At 42.1% G+C, this 20,429-nt stretch overlaps 1 protein-coding gene across 4 annotated transcripts in view; it reads left to right on the top strand.

Moving 5' to 3' along the window:
* LOC119172588 (neural cell adhesion molecule 2) overlaps nucleotides 1–20,429 on the top strand; it is a 227,326-nt gene that overhangs the window by 120,654 nt on the left and 86,243 nt on the right. For all 4 annotated transcript variants that reach the window (XM_075892548.1, XM_075892551.1, XM_075892550.1 and 1 more), the window contains 3 exons: nucleotides 10,149–10,484; nucleotides 13,046–13,162; nucleotides 17,686–17,889. In XM_075892548.1, the coding sequence (XP_075748663.1) occupies nucleotides 10,149–10,484; nucleotides 13,046–13,162; nucleotides 17,686–17,889 (657 nt within the window). The remainder of the gene's footprint in view (nucleotides 1–10,148; nucleotides 10,485–13,045; nucleotides 13,163–17,685; nucleotides 17,890–20,429) is intronic.

Below are 20,429 nucleotides of genomic sequence, written 5' to 3' on the forward strand. Positions count from 1 at the left end.
AATCCAGACATCGAAAAGTTTATATCTGAAACAGACAGGCAGGCAAAGAACTTTATTAATATCCGGAGGTGGTGCTCCAACCCCCTTAGAGGATGGTGACACTGGTGGGCCACTTCCACGACGGGACGGGGAGGTTAAACTCCATGGCTATGTCGTGGGCCCTCTGGATGGACCTAAGCATGTCTCCTTCATCGTGGCTTGTGCGGAGCCAGGTCCAGTCTGCCTCCGTAGAGGGAGACTCGCTGCTCTCGCGCAACGCAGGGCATCGTCACTGCATGTGTTGGAGGGTACATTTGGGATGACCACAGCGTGGGCACCCCGGATATATGCCATCCATGTATTTAGAGAAATTTAGAGGCGATGCATACGCCTCCGTCTGTAAGATATCTCTCAGATATGGACACTTAACAAGACCTCGGTCTATATCTGAGACATGCATTTTAAGGTCAATGAATGAGTGTTTTATATATTGATTTATTCATTCTTTTTGTGCGTGTGTTACTTTTATAGGTGTAAAACCATCTGACAGCATGTGACCATGTGCCTATAGTGCTAAGCATCATAGTTATTCAGCCGCGAAATGTCACACTTAAAGGCTAGTGAGCTGCTCTTTTTCGTCTGAAATCGCACAGTATTTTCCTACACTTCAGATAACTTTGACATAACATAGTACCTAGAACCTGAGTGACCACATGTCAACTAATACTTATATGTATGTTGGTGCTGCTCTCACTGTAATAGTGAACATTGGCGATTTGCGGAAATGCTTTTGTCGAATCAGCAATCGTGCAGTTGCAAGAATTACAGAAAATATTTTTTTTTGTCTGAACAAACTGGCTCACCGAAATATAGTGGTTCGTGTACAACGTTCAAAACATTCGGTGCGCGATCTAATTCGGTACCCCTTCGAAAAAAAATTTAAAAAAACGTGTTGATCTGTGGTTTTTCTTGTATTTTTTATGTATCGCACACAGTGTCTTCAGTAAAACGATGCGTGTATTTCTAGAAGCTTTTCTCGCAAAATTGTTCAGCCGTTACTTAACTGAAAAGTTGAAACTTTCGTTTGTTTTCAGATTGTGGCTAGGAGCATCATAACTAACGGGGGATTTACTTCCTCCCATGTTTCTTGTTCCTGAACTTCAGTACGAAATTCATGAACTTTCTTTGGTGGGATATTGAAGTAATGAATGATGGTGATCGAAATTCACGTGCAGCGTCAGGAACAAGACAGAATTAAGAATAACTGGTGTATGCCTAGACTACTGCATGCGTAATAAATTCAAATGACTACAATGATGTAATACTATTGTTACAACCCAAATATAAATTTGTATCTGACTTAACTTTAGGTAACGGTGCAATCATATTGCATAAGAATTCAATGGTCTTCACGTGTCACCATTTTTTTATTTATCAAGTTTCAACATTACGATTTGTTTTAGTAAGTGTAGAGTTATCCGATTGCCCCACTACCTGCATTATGAGAGCTCTGTAATCAATGTCTGGAATACTAATCATGGCATCGCGTCTGAGACGCGTCTGCAGGTAATCTGGTCTCTAGAAGCTTGGACAGCATATCACTGGCAAATATAACTAGCACATATACAAGACCCTGTTCGGTGCACTGAAAGTTGTATTAACTTTACCAGCAACAACTCAGGGGGAGGAAATGCTGAAAAAATTAACATATAAATGACGTGCGTCTTTTTTGAGAAAGATATTATTGGTGTGAAAATACTCGTGCAGGTGCGACAACTCTCGTAGTCACTAATTAGCACGTAAATTACATGCGTGTGAGAGCTGCAGAAAGCTATCACTGCAGAAAGGTCACTCGGATGACACACTGCAGCTCGAATGAAACAGAGACCGTGGCTCCGGGTTCACACTACAGTGTCTTCATCTAGCATTAACCAAGTAAAAACCAGTTATCCAGAGGTCAATAGGCTAATAAATCATGAAGCTTTGAGCGCTATATAGTAGAGCACCGATGCATTACGTTAGCGCCAAACAAAAAAAAAGCAAAAAAAGAATGCTGTAAGCTACATCATTGCGTACGCTTCATGACAAGGATGGGTTTACTCATGAACAAGATTTTTTTAATGAAGTTAACGCCCACTTCACCTACATGCCACGCATACTAGACCAATGAAAGCAAGATACCTGATTTCCGAGGAAGAATATTTCTACGCGATGCACAGACTTTGAGATGCTGCGCAGAGCAAACTTAGGGCATATCATTCGGACATGCACAGCTTTATCAAAAGAGAGACGGCACATTTGACATCTGCTGCATTGCGAAACGGCAGATCTACAGAATTCATCAACGTATGACCATGATGCGCAGAAAGTTCTCGCGATATGTGGTAATGAAAGTGGCCTGTTTTGAGTGGTGTAGAAGAGGTATACCGACTTGTGGGAAGGCGCGACATTAACTTTCCCATCACCTGTTTGATATCATTACTCCTTTTTTAGTATATCCTTGACAGCGGCCAGGAGCCGTCCTTTTTTTTTTTTTCAAAGACGTTACAGTTACTTATTTCAGGGGACAGGAAGACGCGTATAATCTCAATACACTGGTTAGTTAATATACCCTTTTAGAACAAAGGACTCGAATGTAGTTCTGGAGAACAAATATTTATCCTTCTTTTATTTCTTACAGGAATGACGTTGCAGCGTTCATAAGAGACGCTGCAATGTCTGTCTGGGAAGCTGCTCCGGGGCGTATCGATAACGTCTAATCTGATGCGTTGCTGGCTAGAACCATAAATGGAGGTGCGGCACAAACTTCGCCGAATAAGAGAGGTGCAGGAAAAGTAGAAGTGCTCGTACGTGGTTCTAAGAGAGAGAGGAAAGGTAATGAAGAAATCTTGACTTCTGATACCTCAGTGTCTCACTGGGTATGTTCCGCGTAAAGGGGCGGGATGGGGAGATGGGACTATCAAATCCTGTTTTCGTCTCGATCGGAAATGACTCGTTATTTTACGATTACTATAAAACAAGAGTGGGGGAGAAAGAATTTGCGAGCGAGCACCAACTCTAAAACTTCAGATGGAAGGTGTAGATGTATAAGAATAGAGAAAGATGAGCACCGTAAAACAATACTGACAATGAAAAAAAGGGAAAAGGGGTCGAGTGAACGTCTATCTCGTGAATACGTTCGGGACATTGTTTTGTCGTAAAATCTGCTTCCCCGACTTGCCCTCTTCTATCCTTACCATCTCGAAGGCACGTGCTCCTTTCTGCAGGATATCTCGTAGCGTACCGGAAACGGAAGCACACTTCTGGTTCCAAGGCACGCTTCCTGCCAGAGGTTTCCCGAAAGGCCGTTAGCCCAGTGGAGGAGCATTCACGGCGTGGCTCGAATGCTTCGACCATAACTTTTTTTTTATTTTGTTCATTTCCCAGTTTCCGTCTACTTGCGTACCCTCTCCAGCTTTCCCCATCTCAACCATCATCCCTGTTCTCTACTTGCTCCCATCTGTTCCTCGTATAAACGCTCCTCACTCGTTCCCCGATGCCCACCGTCGGTTAGCCCCTCCTCTCCGTTTCCCAGTTTCAGCCCGATTGGGGAGCCTTTTGTCCAAAGTGGCTCGTTAAGACGGAACTCACTCTAACGATGAGCCAATTAAAAGCGGCCCTCGAAGCTTCTCCTCCACGCCCTACCACTCTTCCACAGATCTCCCATGCGCCCTGGCGTGCAACCGACGATTTTTGGCCGCTTCTCGTCCACTGGGTCAAGGCAACGCGAGAACGAGAACGAATAGATCACTCGTAATAGAACGCAGGCTTGAAACGTAGCACTGGCGAAACTTCCGGTGGCTGTTCATTCCACCTCAAGACAGTTCCCGTTTCCAACCTGTAGGAGTTTTTTCGCATTGGTTTTTAGAGTAGAGTATAGATGAGCTCAGGGACGATTTGTCTTGAAAAGAATTCCATTTAATCTGTCAAGCGTAACGGCTTGTCTCCACGGAAATAATTTTGTAGGTTCCAATCAGATTTCACTGAAAAGACTGTTTACTCCAAAAGCGCTGTCGACCTACGCAAGTTTTCATAATGTTCCTGTGCGAATGCGGTACTTTTATTTATTGGCACACATCTATTTGATACACAGGAATGAAAATTGGCAGGCTCCTGGTCAGCGCTGGGATCCATTTATCATCTTGTGCCGTGACCTGTCCCAATTTCATTGTAAATCCCGAAGAGATAAGTTTTGGAGCCTCTAGCCTTGTGCGCTTCCACACTAAGGGCCGAATAATAATGATAGCCGTAATGTTGGCAAGCTTTGCAACTACGTTAACTCACAACCTCACATCAAGTATAGGTCCAAAAACAAAAGTAGAGTGCAAAAAAAAAAGACTCGAAAGACAAGTATATATATACAGGAACAGGAGCTCGATCCTGTCTAATTGTCTCCTAGCTATGTCTTGTCTTTTTTTTTTTGCTTCCTACTTTTGTTATTAAACGCTGCACCAACTCGCTCAGCAACGCATTCATCCAGCAGCTCACGTGATGTTTCGTAACGTGCACTTTTGCTAACTCATGTAGGCAATGTTTTAACGATCATTTGCGAGCGCAATTGGGTGCGCAGAAAAAAGCAGAAGAGGCTGAAGTAAGAGAATGAAATTCCATAGAGTAGCTTGATTAAAGTTTATTTAGAAAGTGTCACCTATGCAATTTCATTATTTCAGTTGTAAATGACTAATCACATGCCCCACTTGTTTTACGAAGGGACAGAGAGGGTAATGAAGGGAAGGGTAAGGTATGATTTTAAGTATAGCACACGCACATATAACTGCACACTCGCTCTTATGTTATGTAAAGAATTGACGCTGTCATTTTTAGCAACGTTATAAAAAAGCTTTTCTCGTCGAACGTCAAATGATTTAACTCTGCATAACGTGTTTACCGTCCCAAACCCGCCATAATCAAGGCACCATATGATTATAAGAGACGCCGTCGTGGAGGGCTCCGGAATTGTTGGCCCCGTGGAGTGCTTAACGTGTATACCTAAATCTAAGTACACATACCTCAACTATTTTCGCTCCAATTAAAAATGCAGCTGCCGTAGTCAGGTTAATCTGCAACCTCCAGGTTAGCAGATTAAGTCGAAAGTTACTTCTGATTTGAAACATCAAATGCCAAATAGATTCCTGTATTTTCTGTTTGGTACATCATTCCTGTGCCAGTGCTGCCAGGCACTGGCGCTCAAGCCTTATTGTGCTTTGGCAGGCCTGGTATATGTACTACTTTCTTGCGAAATGAGCGATACATTATTATTATTATTATTATTATTATTATTATTATTATTATTATTATTATTATTATTATTATTATTATTATTATTATTATTATTATTATTATTTACTTATCATAGAGATCATGGGGGAGCCTGTAAATATTTTCTTGTCCTTTTAGTACGAAATCTAAAGCAAAAGTTGTTAACACCATGCACTGTGAACAAAAAATACCAAAGGCTGAAGCTGATTCTGCTGTAACATGATCTACTCACAATAACATAAATGCTGAGTTCTGGTGGCTTTTTGCGTTTGGATGCAAATGTTATGTGTAATTTGTCTTTGGATTTCTTTATTTGGCACTGCTAGTGTCCCTATCATGGCTTCGGTAAGAATTGGTGAGGTAGCTGCTTGGAAATAAATATTCCACGAATAAAAAAAAGCTGTGACTAAATTGAAATAAATACACCTCGGTACCGCGAAACAACGCAAGCAAGGGTATAAAAGTATCAATAGCGTAGTTATTCTTGGGAATGCATTAAATGTATGTTTCAATACAGCTACCTTAAAACAATAGTTTTGCTTTTGGTATCGATGGTGTGGCTTCGCGGCGATGTGGGAACACGCCTGACGTCACGGAAAGACAGCAACTCAAGGCACACTATTAACAGCTCTCAGTTTGCTGTCATTCGCACGTAGTTTACATCAACAGCAACGAGTGATTTGTCGTCAGGAGTCTCTGACCGCTATTTGTGGGATTTAATCTACATTCAGGACGCAGAGTTTGCAAACCCAAAGCTTTGTGTTGACTCGTGATAAAGTCTATTGCTGTGGGGCTGTTTTGCAGATGCTGGACGGTGAAAACAGTAAAATCAAAGCAAACTATTCCTTAGTGAAACTTGATGTTGCGCTAGTTGGTGCATGTTAAAGAAAATTGGAAGACGCAAACCACCGAGCAAGAATAGGCAAAAGTAAAGAATGCTCCTTTCATTCACAAATTCTTCCCCGGTGGTCTGCGTCGTTTAATATTCTTGTAAAGTAAAATAATTTATAGCCATTGTGTGGCTCTGTTGTGCGTATAGTTTAAGTAGTGCCCACCAGGGAAACAAAAAAAATGCCGCTTTCGGAGTGCATCAAAACCTTGTCAGTAATCGTATGAACTGATTGCAAAATGACCTCCCGGCAGGCACGCGAAAACCTTTTGAAGTTAGTTTGTGACAAGCCTACTTAATCTGCCTATTGTGCAATTGAATTTTAATAAAATACTAATTGATATAAGAACTGTGAGGTTTTTGTACTGGAAGAAAAATATCACTCTTTTACTTTAGAGTAAGGGCCATTTGGATATATTTTCAATGGATATTGTTTTAGTACTCTCATGTTCGGCTTAAGAGGGGCTGCTTTCGTAACATGCAAGACCGTTGTCTTGCATGTTACGAAAGCAGTAGCTATGCAAGACCGTTGTCTTGCATAGCTACCATGCGAAAACGACATCTCGATGGCGTTTTCGCATGGTAGCTATGTACTATTTTCCTGCAGCAGAACTTAATGATAGTTAAACTTCTAATATGACACTTTCGCTCGGTCGTTGCCACCTATATCTACATCTCATGAAATAATTAGGCGCAAAATTGAGTATTGCTCCAGAAAATCTTGATAGCTAACTATTGTTGCAGTGACGTTTCTGGTGCCCCTTTGCGTAGTAACTTAATAACTGAAGGCCCGGCAGGTTTGACATGGTAGATATTGCTACACGGTTCGAAATGTCGCTATTAGTCAGACCTCGTCTGCCTGATTGAATTTCAAGACGTCGACGTTCATTTGGCGTCCCTTTGTTCGTCCCTGTGTGAAAATCAGAGAAGTCATAATTATTTTATCTTGATCTGATGAAAGTACTCTAAATATGTCTGTCGTAAACTTAGGGAGCATTCGATTTGATCAAGGTTCCAAAGTCTATTACCATTTTTTTTTTGCTTTTTTTCGATAAGCAGCTGTCACGCTAATCGGCATCGAATGAAATGGCAGCGTCGCACCAGCCCTAGAAACTTGGAAAGTGAACGCCACTTTCTTTTTCGTTTCTAAGCGTATCTCTATTTAAGCATAAGCAGGCAAATGACATCGTCAGTAAAGATCATTAGGATTAGTCTTGTCTGCTGAAACAAAAAGCCTATTCGCTGCACTTGACAGCGCTATGCAATAAATTTAAAATATGTACAGTGCTGCTGCTTTGTTGCGACGCTGTAGTTGGGATTTAATTTCTTTCGAAAGAAAGTCAGCCCTAACACGTGTCCACAGCTAAGGTTACTTTTAAAGTAGAATACCAGTTAAAAAACAGTTCTCTTATTCTATAAATGTTTTGCGAAGATTTGTTACTTCATAAAAAAGCTATTTTCAGGAAATTCACAAATATTGCCACGTTCCATTTCCCGAGTTTTTGTTATCGTCCCAAAACACCACACGATTCTCAGCGCAAACCGCGCCTGCAGTTTTCGAGAAGGTTCCGGACTGTAGTAGATCATTTCGATAAGATCACGCCCACTGTGCGAACGGTACAGATTGTTCTGGAACCTACGCCACCGCCAGCGATAACGCTAGAACATTCGACGGCAAGAGTATAAATGCCGACGCGCTTCGCCGCTTGTCAGTTGTTGATCGAAGGCCGACGCTCCGTTCGCCGCTTTCAGTCCGAGACTGCTATCTGTGCGAGACTGCTGCTGTAATTGGACTTTCCGTTTATCGGGCACAGGTTCGCCCAAATAACAAGTTAAGTCCCAACACGAAGTCTCCTGTCTTCGGCCACGTCACGACCCCGTGACAATATTAAATTGAATTCACGTGAGATCATGGCAGGACGACGCTAAAAGTTTATGTCGCAAAAAAAAGTCATGTGACTTTGTACTTTATTTCTTTCGCAACCTAAAGACATTCCTCAATAGAATGAGTTCGTTTATAGTCAGTGTTCTTTACATAAAAAACCGTCCTTCTTCAAAACACCTGTACACTTGATCGATATGTGAGGTTTAACGTCCCAAAACCACCATATAATTATGAGAAACGTCGTAGTGGAAGGCTCCGGAAATGCCAACCACCTTGAGTTCTCTAACGCGCACGCAAATCTGAGCACACGGGCCTACATCATTTTCGCCTCCATCTAAAATGCTGCCACCACAGCCGGGATTTGATCCCGCGACTTGCGGGCCAGCAGCCGAGTACCTTAGCCACCAGACCACTGCGGTGGGGCAAACAACTGTACAGTGTTATGGGCACACTGCCTAATATATTTCTGAACCTAATCAGGACTATTTCATGAAAGGTTATCGGCAAAGTCTAGTCGGTTCAAGCATTTGAGGGCGCCTCGAAATTATGGCACATGTGACTCAACAATATTGAATTTAGCCTCAGTGCGTGCCTAAACATATGCATATATCGAACTCTCGTCGCTTATATCAATGTGATCTGCATCGATATTCACAAAAAAACAGAATATTTGCACTAGCTTAAAACTTATCTGCAGCCAGGTGACACTACCAGTCTACTGTGCTTTCTCAGGTCCTTTCTGCGAGTTTCTATTTAAGTGGCCTGTGCCTAGTAAACAGATGCTGTTTTTTTTTAAAATCATGAGCAGCGCAACTGGTTGTTCTACTAGTAGTCTTTATTTTTTCCAAGTGATCATTGTAGAAAATAATAAATATTCAAAACAATTTATGTCGCTCAATGACCGCTATTATGAGATTTGTATGAGGCGGTAATGATTATGTACTGCAAGAAAATTAGGCGTGTAGGTAATAAAATACACGAGAAAAAATAGGTTTTGTAAAACGTAGTACTATTATTGGCTCTATCTGGTTATTGCTCCTTGCAGTCTTGAAAAGCGTGAAACAAATGTAATAGGGCGAATTGTTTCCTTTTTATTTCAAGGTGTAAACCATTTGAGTAATCAAAGACAGCTAGGTAAAACGGGTTGATTGCAAAAACTCCGCAGACACTGACGAAATAATCCTTCACTGTAGATAAGAGGTACACATTCACATGAATTAAGTTAAAGAAGAACGAGTGAAGAACTACGCACATTATATTCATATCAGTTCACAAAGTTATCAACAATGCACGTGTACGCAACTTATGAGCGGTACAATAAACAGCTTCCTTTTTACTTGCTAGTTTTGTGTATCTGTCAAATACTTTCGGCTTTTTTCGGAAGCCTTCCTGGTTATTGAATTTGTTCGTTTGCTCGTTTGCTTTAAATTCTCAGTGCTTATTGAATTGGTTCCATAATTAAAACAAGGTTCCTTTGTAGCAATGGCGTAAAGGTCAAATGGCCCGCGATTGCGTCGTTAACCTTGTTCATTTGCCAAAAAAATGGAGCAATTATACCAGAAGCAGAAGACAACAACAAGTGGTGCAAAGTCTACCTAAACAAACATTCCAACAACCAGTCACTAATTCCGCTAGCAGACTGATGAATAAACAAACGTACGAAACTAGTACGAAACGGTGCTCATAACCTGAGGTACCCGAAAACGTTTGTCATGTTTACACAAAGATGCGTCGTGGGTTAGTTTGGACACACCGTTTCTAAGCATACGTTTGGTTTGCAATGCTGAATCAAGCCACCATTTTATGTAGATGAGATGCCCGAAGCAATCTAATGCATGTAAGCACTCTGCAGAGTGTTCCTGAGATGACAGAAAATGTAAATGTTTGGTTAGGATAGGGGAAATCGTTCGACTGCATGATTGTTTACATGCATGCTTCTTTGTTTCTTCATACATTCATTCGTTTGCTTGCTTGTTTTTCTTTGTTTTTTTGCATTCTTTGAAGTAATTCTTCATAAACTAAAATATGAGGGAGTCGATGAGGTCACTATTTCACATTCAGTAATGCGTTCGTGTCCTCTTTTTCGTCTAATCGCAGAGTACCCAGAGAGGAGCGCACTGGTCGGTGGATCGGCCTCACTACCGTGTAACATCACGCCGCCGACGCTGGACGATGCCGTGGCGCTGGTTCTATGGTACCGAGGGGACTCGGGGACTCCCATCTTCAGTCTGGACGCGCGCAACTCGCCACCCGACGCCGAGCGAACGTTTGTGGACGACTCGCTCGGCTCGCGCGCCTACTTCAATCGGACGGGCTCTATGGCCACTCTGCAGCTGCAGCCCGTGCGGGACGTCGACGACGGCGAGTACCGCTGCCGGGTCGACTACAAGAGGTCCCGCACCCAGAACAGGATTGTGCGCCTCAACGTCATTGGTGAGCACGTCACCTGTAGCATTATCCGTGCCATTACGAACATTCCTAAGCATTTTCCTCCCGTCTAACTCTTCTATCGTACTTCATTAACGCAATATCCAAGTGTAGGGCAGCCAACCTGGCATGTGATTGATGATTACTCCAGCCCTTTTCCTAAATTTTTCCTTCCTCTCCGGCCGAACTATCCTTCGGCGGGTCAAGCAGGAGCGGGAATGGATAAATATGAACAGAATAGCGATGGTAATCTACATTGCATGCAAAGCAACAGCACTTAAATCCCGTGTCTTGCCTGCAGTGTGATGCTACGGCAACAAAATGAAAATAATTTCAAAAAGTCATAATTTTTTTTATTAAATGTCACGGAAGGAAGCAACAAAAGGGCGAAGGCAGGGAAGTGAACCAGAAAGACATCTGGTTGGCTACCTACACTGAGGGATTAGGGAAGGGGACAAGAAAGATGAGGAAGGGGGAAGAGAAAAAAAGAAAAAAAAGGAGAAACTGGCAGTAATTCCACTGCTGCGTGTAGAAGTTCACCGCAAGTCAGAGGCGTTCACACAAACCCGTCTTTCTCAGGAAACACAGCGGGGCTTCACTGCCTTGTGGGCTGTCGAGAGATGTGGACGCTGCTGTAATATCACCTGCACAAAAAGAGGCCGATCAGCCAGTCGCCGCATTGCGTTGGCAAGTACTTTTCTGTCTGAGGCAAATCGAGGACAGTGGCACAGAAGGTGTTAGATATTTTCATCGGTGCCGCAAGCATCGCATGCCGCACTGTCAGTCATTCTGATTAACGTGGTATAAGCTTTCGTGAAAGCAACTTCCAGCCAAAGGCGGTCAAGAAGCGAAGCTTCACGTCGATGTAGGCCTGGTGGAGGCCGGAGTCATAGTGAAGGGTCACGTTCGTGTAGTATTGTACGTCGTATGCCTGGGGTGTTCCACTCAGTCAGTGTGAGACTTCGGGCCAGTTGACGAATCTGCCTCGCCGCGTCCGCTCTTGAAAGCGGAATCGGAACACTGTTTGCTTGAGTACAGCGTGCTTGTTTCGCACCTGTGGGCAATCTTTAGATGAGGCTTCATGAGCGCCGCGGCAGTTTGGAAATCGTAACACGGTGGAACCGCAGGCGTCTTTTGAATGAGATTCAGTGCAACGCGGGCACACAACATTGTTCTCACAGACACCTTTCACGTGTCCTATCTTGAAACACTTGTAGCATTGCAGTGGCTTTGGAATGTATGGACGTACTGAGTGGCGAACATAGCCAACTTTGACGTACGAGGGTAGGCTGTCTCCCTCGAACATAAGCCTCAAGCTGCGTGAGTTGCCAAGTCTGGTGATGTTCGTGATGCGAGTGCCATCTGAAGCTGGCTTTATTATTACTGACAGGTCATTAGCTGGGATGTAAAGATCCACTTCACATATCACGCCCACTGTGACATTACAACCTTTAGCGACCATTGGCTGAACTCTCACGTTGCCGATTTCCGTTATGTGCCGAAGGCTTTGCAGCGCGCTACGGCAGGGACATAAAAGTAACTACACTTCCAAAGCAATACACCTTATGTGCCATTGATATGATTTAATGATTATCGACTATCCGCGTTATTGTTGCGTTGCACTAAAATTAAAACCTTTTCAATGATGTCGTCGACATACGGAAACATAGACTGTATGGCTGACGCAAACAAAGATAATAGCTGCCTCTAAGTGTGGACGCATGTCCCCACTGCAATATACAATAGGGTAACCACTAAAACATGTGAAACACCATCAAGTCATTTTCTCGATAAATGGATAATTGACGACTATGTGATTTGTGGTGTACACGTATCCCGAAGGAGTACGGCCACCAGCGTGGGTTCGGTCTTAGCGAGCCGCAGGGCACGCGTTAACCGTCGCCGTGGCGGGAAACACGATACTGCTCAAGTCGCAACACTTTATTGTGGCAACACCAAACGCAGTACAGCCCGTTGCAAATAGCCCGTTGCACCGTTTGAAGTCCCGGACTGTACTCGCCGCTCCCGACGCAGCGCGCGAAAACCTCTCGGGAGGCTCCCCGCGCGGCGCCACAGTCAACATCCGCTACCGGGTGAGGGAGTTAAACGTCACTCCGCCCTTCCCAGCGCGGCTGACAGCAAAGGAGGGCAGACATGTCGGGACATGAGAATGGCAGAAAAGGCGGGAAAGCCCGCGCAAAGGCAGCGGGCCAGCCTCAATTCCCACAGATTCTAGACGAATGCACATGGAAAGCAGTACGTATTTCTGAGAAAAAAGAACAACGCATTTCCTAGGAGCTTCATAACCCTTTCGCCACCTTGCGAGTTTCCGCAAAACTTACTGTCGAAGCCTTTTCTTGCTCTTAAATCATCTAGGTCATGAAGCAAACCTTGTTGGTAATGAAGTTAACTTCACTCCACTAAATCAGGAAACTGAGTAATACCACGTGTAAACAATGCAGTTTTCTTTGCTTATGTACGCTACCATTTGTTGTTAATAAGTGAGACGTGTCCACACAACAAGCATTTCGTAACTGATTTCGCTATTTTTTTCGCTGTTTTTTCAGTGCCTCCAACGGAAGTCCTGATAACAAACAGGACGGGAGAGCCATTACGCAACCGTCCAATTATTGGGCCGTTCAATGAAGGTTCCTCTCTCACGCTTGTCTGCAAAGCACTTGGAGGTTAGTGACAACTCGTTCATCTGCTGATAACCCAAATTGCAGTGCATGCTTGGCGTTAGTGTATGCATAGTCATTCTTTATACTAGCAAACAATGAAACGATGCTAAACCCATTACGGTATCAAACCTGAATGTATACGCACAGTTTAGAAACAAAACACACAGAGCACAGAACTCAAAAGATGAATGACTTTTCTTGTTAGTTCCCAGATCTCGCGTCACCGGAAATGCCTTGAAAACTCAAATTAATAGCTTCATTTTATCGTGCTTTCTACGATGTATCGGGATTAGCTTCATTTTGTTAACAAAGCACCCTAAAATAACACGAGAGTTTTACAAAACACAATTGCTAGTACTGCCAACAAAAGCTGTATGTCTCTTCATTGCCAGCCCAACAGCTAATAAACAGTCAATTAATAAGTGTTTTAAATCAAAGCCCAGAATTTTGAATGAATATTAAACTTTCAAGTTCTAGTTTTATATACCAGTTTTAAGAGACAGCATAAAATGTATGTCCAATGTATATAAGGCAGATTTAAAGCGAGAATGGTTGATTGATGTGCAGGCCACACACTTTTAAGAAAACTTTAGGATGTTTTGTAACCTGTAACTATTATACAGCTTCGCGTCAAATAGTACCTAGAACAGTCAATTCCCATTTCGAATATTTTGAGAGGTTCTTTTTATAGAACTGCTGTATCGCTTCCTAGTGTTGAGTTCTGGCTTTTAGAAAGCAAAATTTGAGTTTTTGTTTCATTTTTGAAAAACATGTTTCCTTTTAAGCGCTAAATGCAATTATCTTTACAGCCTTGTCGGCGTTTTGTCCTCCGGTTTCAAGAGCAAGAAGTGTCATACAAAATTATCTAAGATTTTTTTTATAGGAGCGCTTAGTTTTCTGTACTAAGAAAAAATCATCTTGAGCATCTGCGTCCCAGAAGTTTTTGCAAAGCGTTCACCACCTTCACAAGTTTGCTACTGCGGCAAAGCTAAAGCACAAAGCCTGTTCACTACAGAATGGAATTTGAGGTGAATATATATATATATATATATATATATATATAAATATATATATATATATATATATATATATATATATATATAGAGAGAGAGAGAGAGAGAGAGAGAGAGAGAAAGACACTTATGGCCGCGAAGGCTGCTCGCTACTACAGGGCAATTTTCAACAATACCTTGTGGGTGATGCGTTTTTAGAAGCGAAGCTCCTTAAGCCGTGTGTCATAATTTATGAAGTAGTAGTAGTGGTAGTAGTAGGTGGCCACCTCTCTTTCAGTCCTTCGAATGTCGGTTGGGTGGTGGTACTTGTATATGAATAATACATGATGAAAAATGCGAATTGGTGATTCTTGAATTGTTCAATAGAAGGACAGACAGATGGATGGAAGCACGGACGCTTCGCTACACTAATTATCATTCTTTGTGTGGATATACTGGAATTTTTCATTACCACTTGTCAATAAGAAGAGCAGAATGACCAGGCGGTGTGGTTGCAATCTCATAGTCTCTGAATAATGATAAGAAATGAAGCGCTAGCACCGCAAAGATGGCTGATCACCTCCATCCTTACTAGCCGTGTTTTCATTTCACTGTACAAGAACCTGACAGTTTTACTTTAACCAGGCACGATGTTCAAACTTGAATTGATAAGGTTACTGTATTGAAGTGACTTTATAAAAGTGCTACTGCGGTAAAACCAAAACCAGCAACAAGTTTTTGCAAAGCGTGCACCACCTTTATGAGAGTGTAACTGTGGCAAAGCCAAAGCACCACGTCCAGACATTGTCTCACATTGTGGCCTTTACTCGGCCATTTCCGGCATTTGGGACGATGCAAACTAAACAACACTCTTTTATGTGTTTATGCACAAAATTTCATGCATTATATGAAGACGAGGTGGCCTCATATTATACATATAGTTTAATATATAGATCAAATTGCCCTACACGACTTTGGAGCTATATTGTAGCGTCTAATCAGAACTGATGTATGCATTTTTTTCTGATGTCTCTTCAGTATCTTGCAAATACTTTCAAGCATAGGAGTATAATATACTGTACTCACTGATACAAACGTGACGTCATTTTTAATACATCGGCTCGTGTGCGTCATAGCTTGAGATAACCATGACATATCACAAAAAATTTGTCTCCAAATGATAATTTTTGGTCTGACATTCACATTTGAGTCAAAATCCCCCCTACATGACCCGAGCTTTAAGCGGTTTAAACTGAAGTATGTGCATTAGTTAGCCCTAAACTGTTCTGGTTAAATCGCTGAGGATTGTACAAAAAAACACAGTCATTATAAATACTTATTTTAAAACGAAGGATTTTATATGGAAATATTCAGCTCCACAACGCTGAAAAGACTCTCTAATTCTTTTTTTTTTCAATAAAATTGCTAGTTGCCCTATGTTTACGTCTTGTATATTTGTCAGCAAGAGAAATAATAATTTTATTCACGGAGTGGCGCACACATGTAAAATCAAGTCCTATCAGCAACACTTCACATGGACTGTTAATGTTTCTATGTCTAACAGTATTGCACACCTATCGCGCATTTGCAGTACATTTAAAGTGATGGTTTAGTGTCGTGGTCATTTAAATAAAACAAATGACTGCGAACGCACAAATGCGTTCACTGTTTTTCAACGCGACATTAGTGTTAGCACATCGCTGTAGTCGCGACACAGTTTTCGTACTGTGTTTATGCTTAATAACGCGACACCTTAAAGAGCTGGTTTCCCTGAAATTCCGGTTTTGGTGTCGGCGTTGTAGGTTCTGAGGAAAATATTTTCTCCGTCACCGAAAGATCAAGGAGGATTTAAGTAAAGTAACTAAAAAAAGCTTCGGTTCCTGTGCTAATGGAACATAGGCACTCTGCGTGGCAAGCAGGTGTGCTACCATGGAGCCACGCAGTTTGCTGGATCTGATTCGACAGAAAACTTTCTATGAATGTCACAAACATCAAGGAGCATTTATAAGGCTTGTAATATTGCGTGGCGGTTACATATAATCTTGAAAGGCTTCACAATACGTAGATTGGACAACGAGTGGGTGTTGTAAGAGCCCATCCTTTCAAAAGTGCTCTAATATATTTAATCATGATCGACTGCAACAGCTTCAACAAAGTGAGCGATTGCATAGATTCGCATGTGGCTTAACGATCGCGTGAGGCAACACGCAAAAGGGAGACACTATTTGGTAGTGAGCACCTAACAACCGCACTTGCAGTAGGCAATTTAGGATAGTTAAAAACGATGAATGTTACACGCTCAGGCGTTCGTTTTCTCACGCCATGGTTAAAGCATGCACCAAGAGAAGAAGCAAGGCTAATTATTGAGGAGGCGATGCACAAGGAGCCCGGTTACGCTATCGCATTTTACTCTTGAAGGCCAACCTCAAACGCCCTCCGAGTTTTTAATGTGTTCTTATATCATAGACTGAAAACAAGTACAAGATAGATGCTTGCGCAGCGTGGTCTCTAGGATTATTATATGTTGCACTTGTCCAGGAAAACTCGATATCCGTATGCATCAAGAACTGCGTGAAATGTGTAGCTGCATTTTAAGTATTCTTTGCGTTTAGGTATTCGAAAGGGTTTGTCCACAGTGAAGTTTCGGTTAAAAACATTCTTTCTGCGTAATTATTTTTGTTAGAGTATGGTCGCACTTACTAACTCCACTATTTTTATCAGCGTATGACGAATATTCAACCGGTACACGCCCAAGTAAGATCATAGAAGGCTTACATGTACAGGAAAATCTTATTCTAGTCGCAACTTTTTTCCACAAACTTAAGAGCACAATACACACAAACACAATAAGCGAACGACACACGCAGGAAATAACGCATTGTGGTATTTCACTTCCCACAACTTCAAACCATGAAAGACCACGCATACAAATATAGATTTGTATAGATACTCACATATATACGCGCACAAGAGTGGGAGGCCAATAAGTAAAATGCCGTAACCCACAATTATTCAATTTTATCATCGAGAAAACTCGATTGCCACAGCAGCAAGAAGTATTTTCTCTATTATTCAGGAGCCACTATTCAAATCTTATATATTGTGCAGTTTAGAACGTGTGGTATCACGCCAAATATGACTTCATGTAAGGTGTTTTATTTATATAGCTTTTATGCACAAAAAATACGTTATGCTCATTCGTCTCGTTCATTATTATTGAGCGTGCTCCAAATATATGAAGGTAGTTGTAAAAGTACCAATGCAGACGTTCGTTTTTAAGTTGCACTTCTGTGAATATTTCGCCAACATACGCAACTTTATTGCTGTCAAGGTACTCTTAAGATCAAATACGCCGTCCAGTGAAGCATCCATCAACGTGCTGTTCCAATCACATATACTTGATGCAAATCAGCTAACATATTTCATTCATTCACGTATCGCGATATGCTCGGCCCCTCACTTCCGTCTCACTGAGTTTGTCATTTACCTCTTTACCAGCCACAACGTTTGTTTGTTTGTCTTTTGTTTACGCAGGTCGGCCTCCACCTCAGGTCACATGGTGGCTCGGTGGCGAGATGGTTGACGATTCGTACTCGCCAGCGGGAGAAGGCGTCGTACGCAATGACCTAGTTATAGGCAAACTGCAGCGTTCGGACCTGATGGCCACGTACCGCTGCCAGGCCTCCAACAACAACCAGACCGTGCCTGTGTCCACATCGGTGTCGCTGGACCTAAATCGTGAGTGGTGATTCTCCTGTCTTGGTTTGCACTAGTCGCGGATAAAATGCGAACTTCACTACCATGAAGCGATTCGAAGCGGTTACCTATATATTTTCATCTGAAGGCAAACACTTACATATTGTAAACAAGAGAAAGATAGTATATAGCGCCACGGTGGTGTATCAGGCCCAAACATCAATAAAGATGAAACAACGCAGCGCATAATATATGTGGTGATAGTCGTTCAGCGTTCCTGTCTTCTTTTATGTGGTAATTACTCACGAGTAAACCTCAATCCTGATTTCCACTTCAATTCGAACTTCTTGATTATTCTTGTGTAGAACACAAGGAGAGTTGAAAAACAATTGAAAAAAAAGGTGATGTGCAGTGTACGAAAATAATATTTGACAACAGTAAAAATCCCCACCGAGCCTCCGTAAATAACTAAGTCGTCGGAAGCTGTGGGAGGCTGCCATGCGCAGCTACAGCCCCGGCTTTCAGGAGGCTATTTTGAGGTGGGCCGAGGTGGTTGCGGAAAATGTGTAGCTGCATGGTCAAGCGCGAGTAGGATCCCTCACCTTCCCGCAGCCCCTTTCTCCTAAGACGATAAAGTTGTTTTCATTTCTCTTCTCCCTCTACTGTCAAGCAGGTGCTATTCTACTACTTACGCATTAAATGTGTGCAGGGTACATACCCCGAAGACCTTCTTACCACGTGACACGTTGTTTGATTGCTTCTCATACGAGGTTCTGTATTAGCGCGACAACGTTAAGGAGCTCGTTTCGCAGAAATTTTGGTATTGGCATCGTCGGTTGTGAGTGAAAACTCATCGTTTATTTATTTATTTATTTATTTATTTATTTATCTATCTATCTATCTATCTATCTATCTATCTATCTATCTATCTATCTATCTATCTATCTATTTATCTATTTATTTATTTATTTATTTATTTATTTATTTATTTATTTATTTACAACACAATGTTGTGGGAGACCAGGGGGGAAAAGCAGATACAATCAGCTTGAGGGTGTTTTGGCTACTGAACACGTCGTCTTATGTGTAACCGAAAATCCTAGAACGATGCAAATAAACTAAAAAATAATAAAAAGACCTTGAAGCAGAGTGAGGACTGCACGCGGGTTGTTTGTGTTCGAGTGAAGATCGAAACCGGGTCGTTTGCGTGCGTGGCAAGCGGATGTTCTACCACACGGCCACGCTTCTGCTTGTGAAAACAGTGAAAATAACTTCCTCTGCTTGGAAATGCAGTGAAAGCAACTTTCATGCTTCCCAAACACACGCGTCCTGTATACAGGTTTCACAGTGCAACATTAAATATTGCATTAATATTGCGTGGCACAAGTGTCCACTGCCAACGTGCATCAGAATAGGTGATTATCATAATGACTCCGTGGTTGAAAACCGGTACCTCAATACAAAAGGCACGCACACTACTGCGCCTATTCTCTTAAGGCTACGTAGTGGGTGCACAGCAAATTCGAAAAAGGTTTCATGCACAAAGTGCTTGAAGAACGCACTGCAAACAGGATATCGCGATCGCGTTAACTCCTAAAGTCGCAGCTTTAGGGTCCCGTAAGTTTCACTTTATTAATACGTATGACTTTGTTTTTAGCACTCAGCCTTGCCTGTTTTGTAAAACAATTCACCGTTGTCCTGACATCGAGAACATGATTGCATTTCTGGAACTTTAAGATCACATCGCAGAAAAATTCAGTGCAAATAATCAACAACCGTGTATTGTATGCTGCGTGTATAAATACGGGTAATACACAGGCAAATCTTTTTATAGCTCCATGTATTGCGACTTTTTTGAAGAGCAGTCAAGGCACACACATAAAAAACAAGGCGCAGTCGAAGAAAATGTGGGACGTTGCGAGCTCTCCAACCTTCTTTGCGTGCAAGCATTGCGAACAAACAAAACAACTGAACAAAAGCATACAGTACGCTCAATTATCGAGCCGGGCTCTCAGCTTCTGTCGAGCGAAATAATTAAAGGGGTGCGACCGAGCACGGCTATTGAGACGACCACACTCAAAGTGATCCTCTAAAAACCCTTCGATTCGAATGAGCTACGAGTGCGGAGAATAGATCTGTCATGTAAGCTTCTCAATATCACAGCAGCGCTCTATTTGAGCCTGTGGTGCTCAAATTTTTTAAATAAATTCAATAAAAGGAAGTTTCGAATGTGTTATTTGCAAGAGCAGTGTAAATAAAATGAAATTCGAATGGTGAACTAAACTTAGCATAGTGTCTGTCTGATATTGTCATCTTTGTGGTTTACGTTTTTTTTCTCTATCGTTCAGAAAATGCATTAAATGCAACTGGTAGTTTAAGAAAGCCATATAATAAATAGCACTTTATCTGCGACCAGAAGTTTATACGTAGTCCGTGCATACGCACCATGAAATAGTGTGCATTTTCAGGCACATACAAAAATACCTACATTCCAAGTATGTAACTCGTCCCCCTTCACAAACGCTGTGCCGAACATTGGCAGACGGCTTCCAAGCGACGTATAGACACATGCGTCAAATATA

Source organism: Rhipicephalus microplus, chromosome 4, assembly GCF_043290135.1.
Source record: "Rhipicephalus microplus isolate Deutch F79 chromosome 4, USDA_Rmic, whole genome shotgun sequence".
NCBI classification, from domain to species: Eukaryota; Metazoa; Arthropoda; class Arachnida; order Ixodida; family Ixodidae; genus Rhipicephalus; species Rhipicephalus microplus.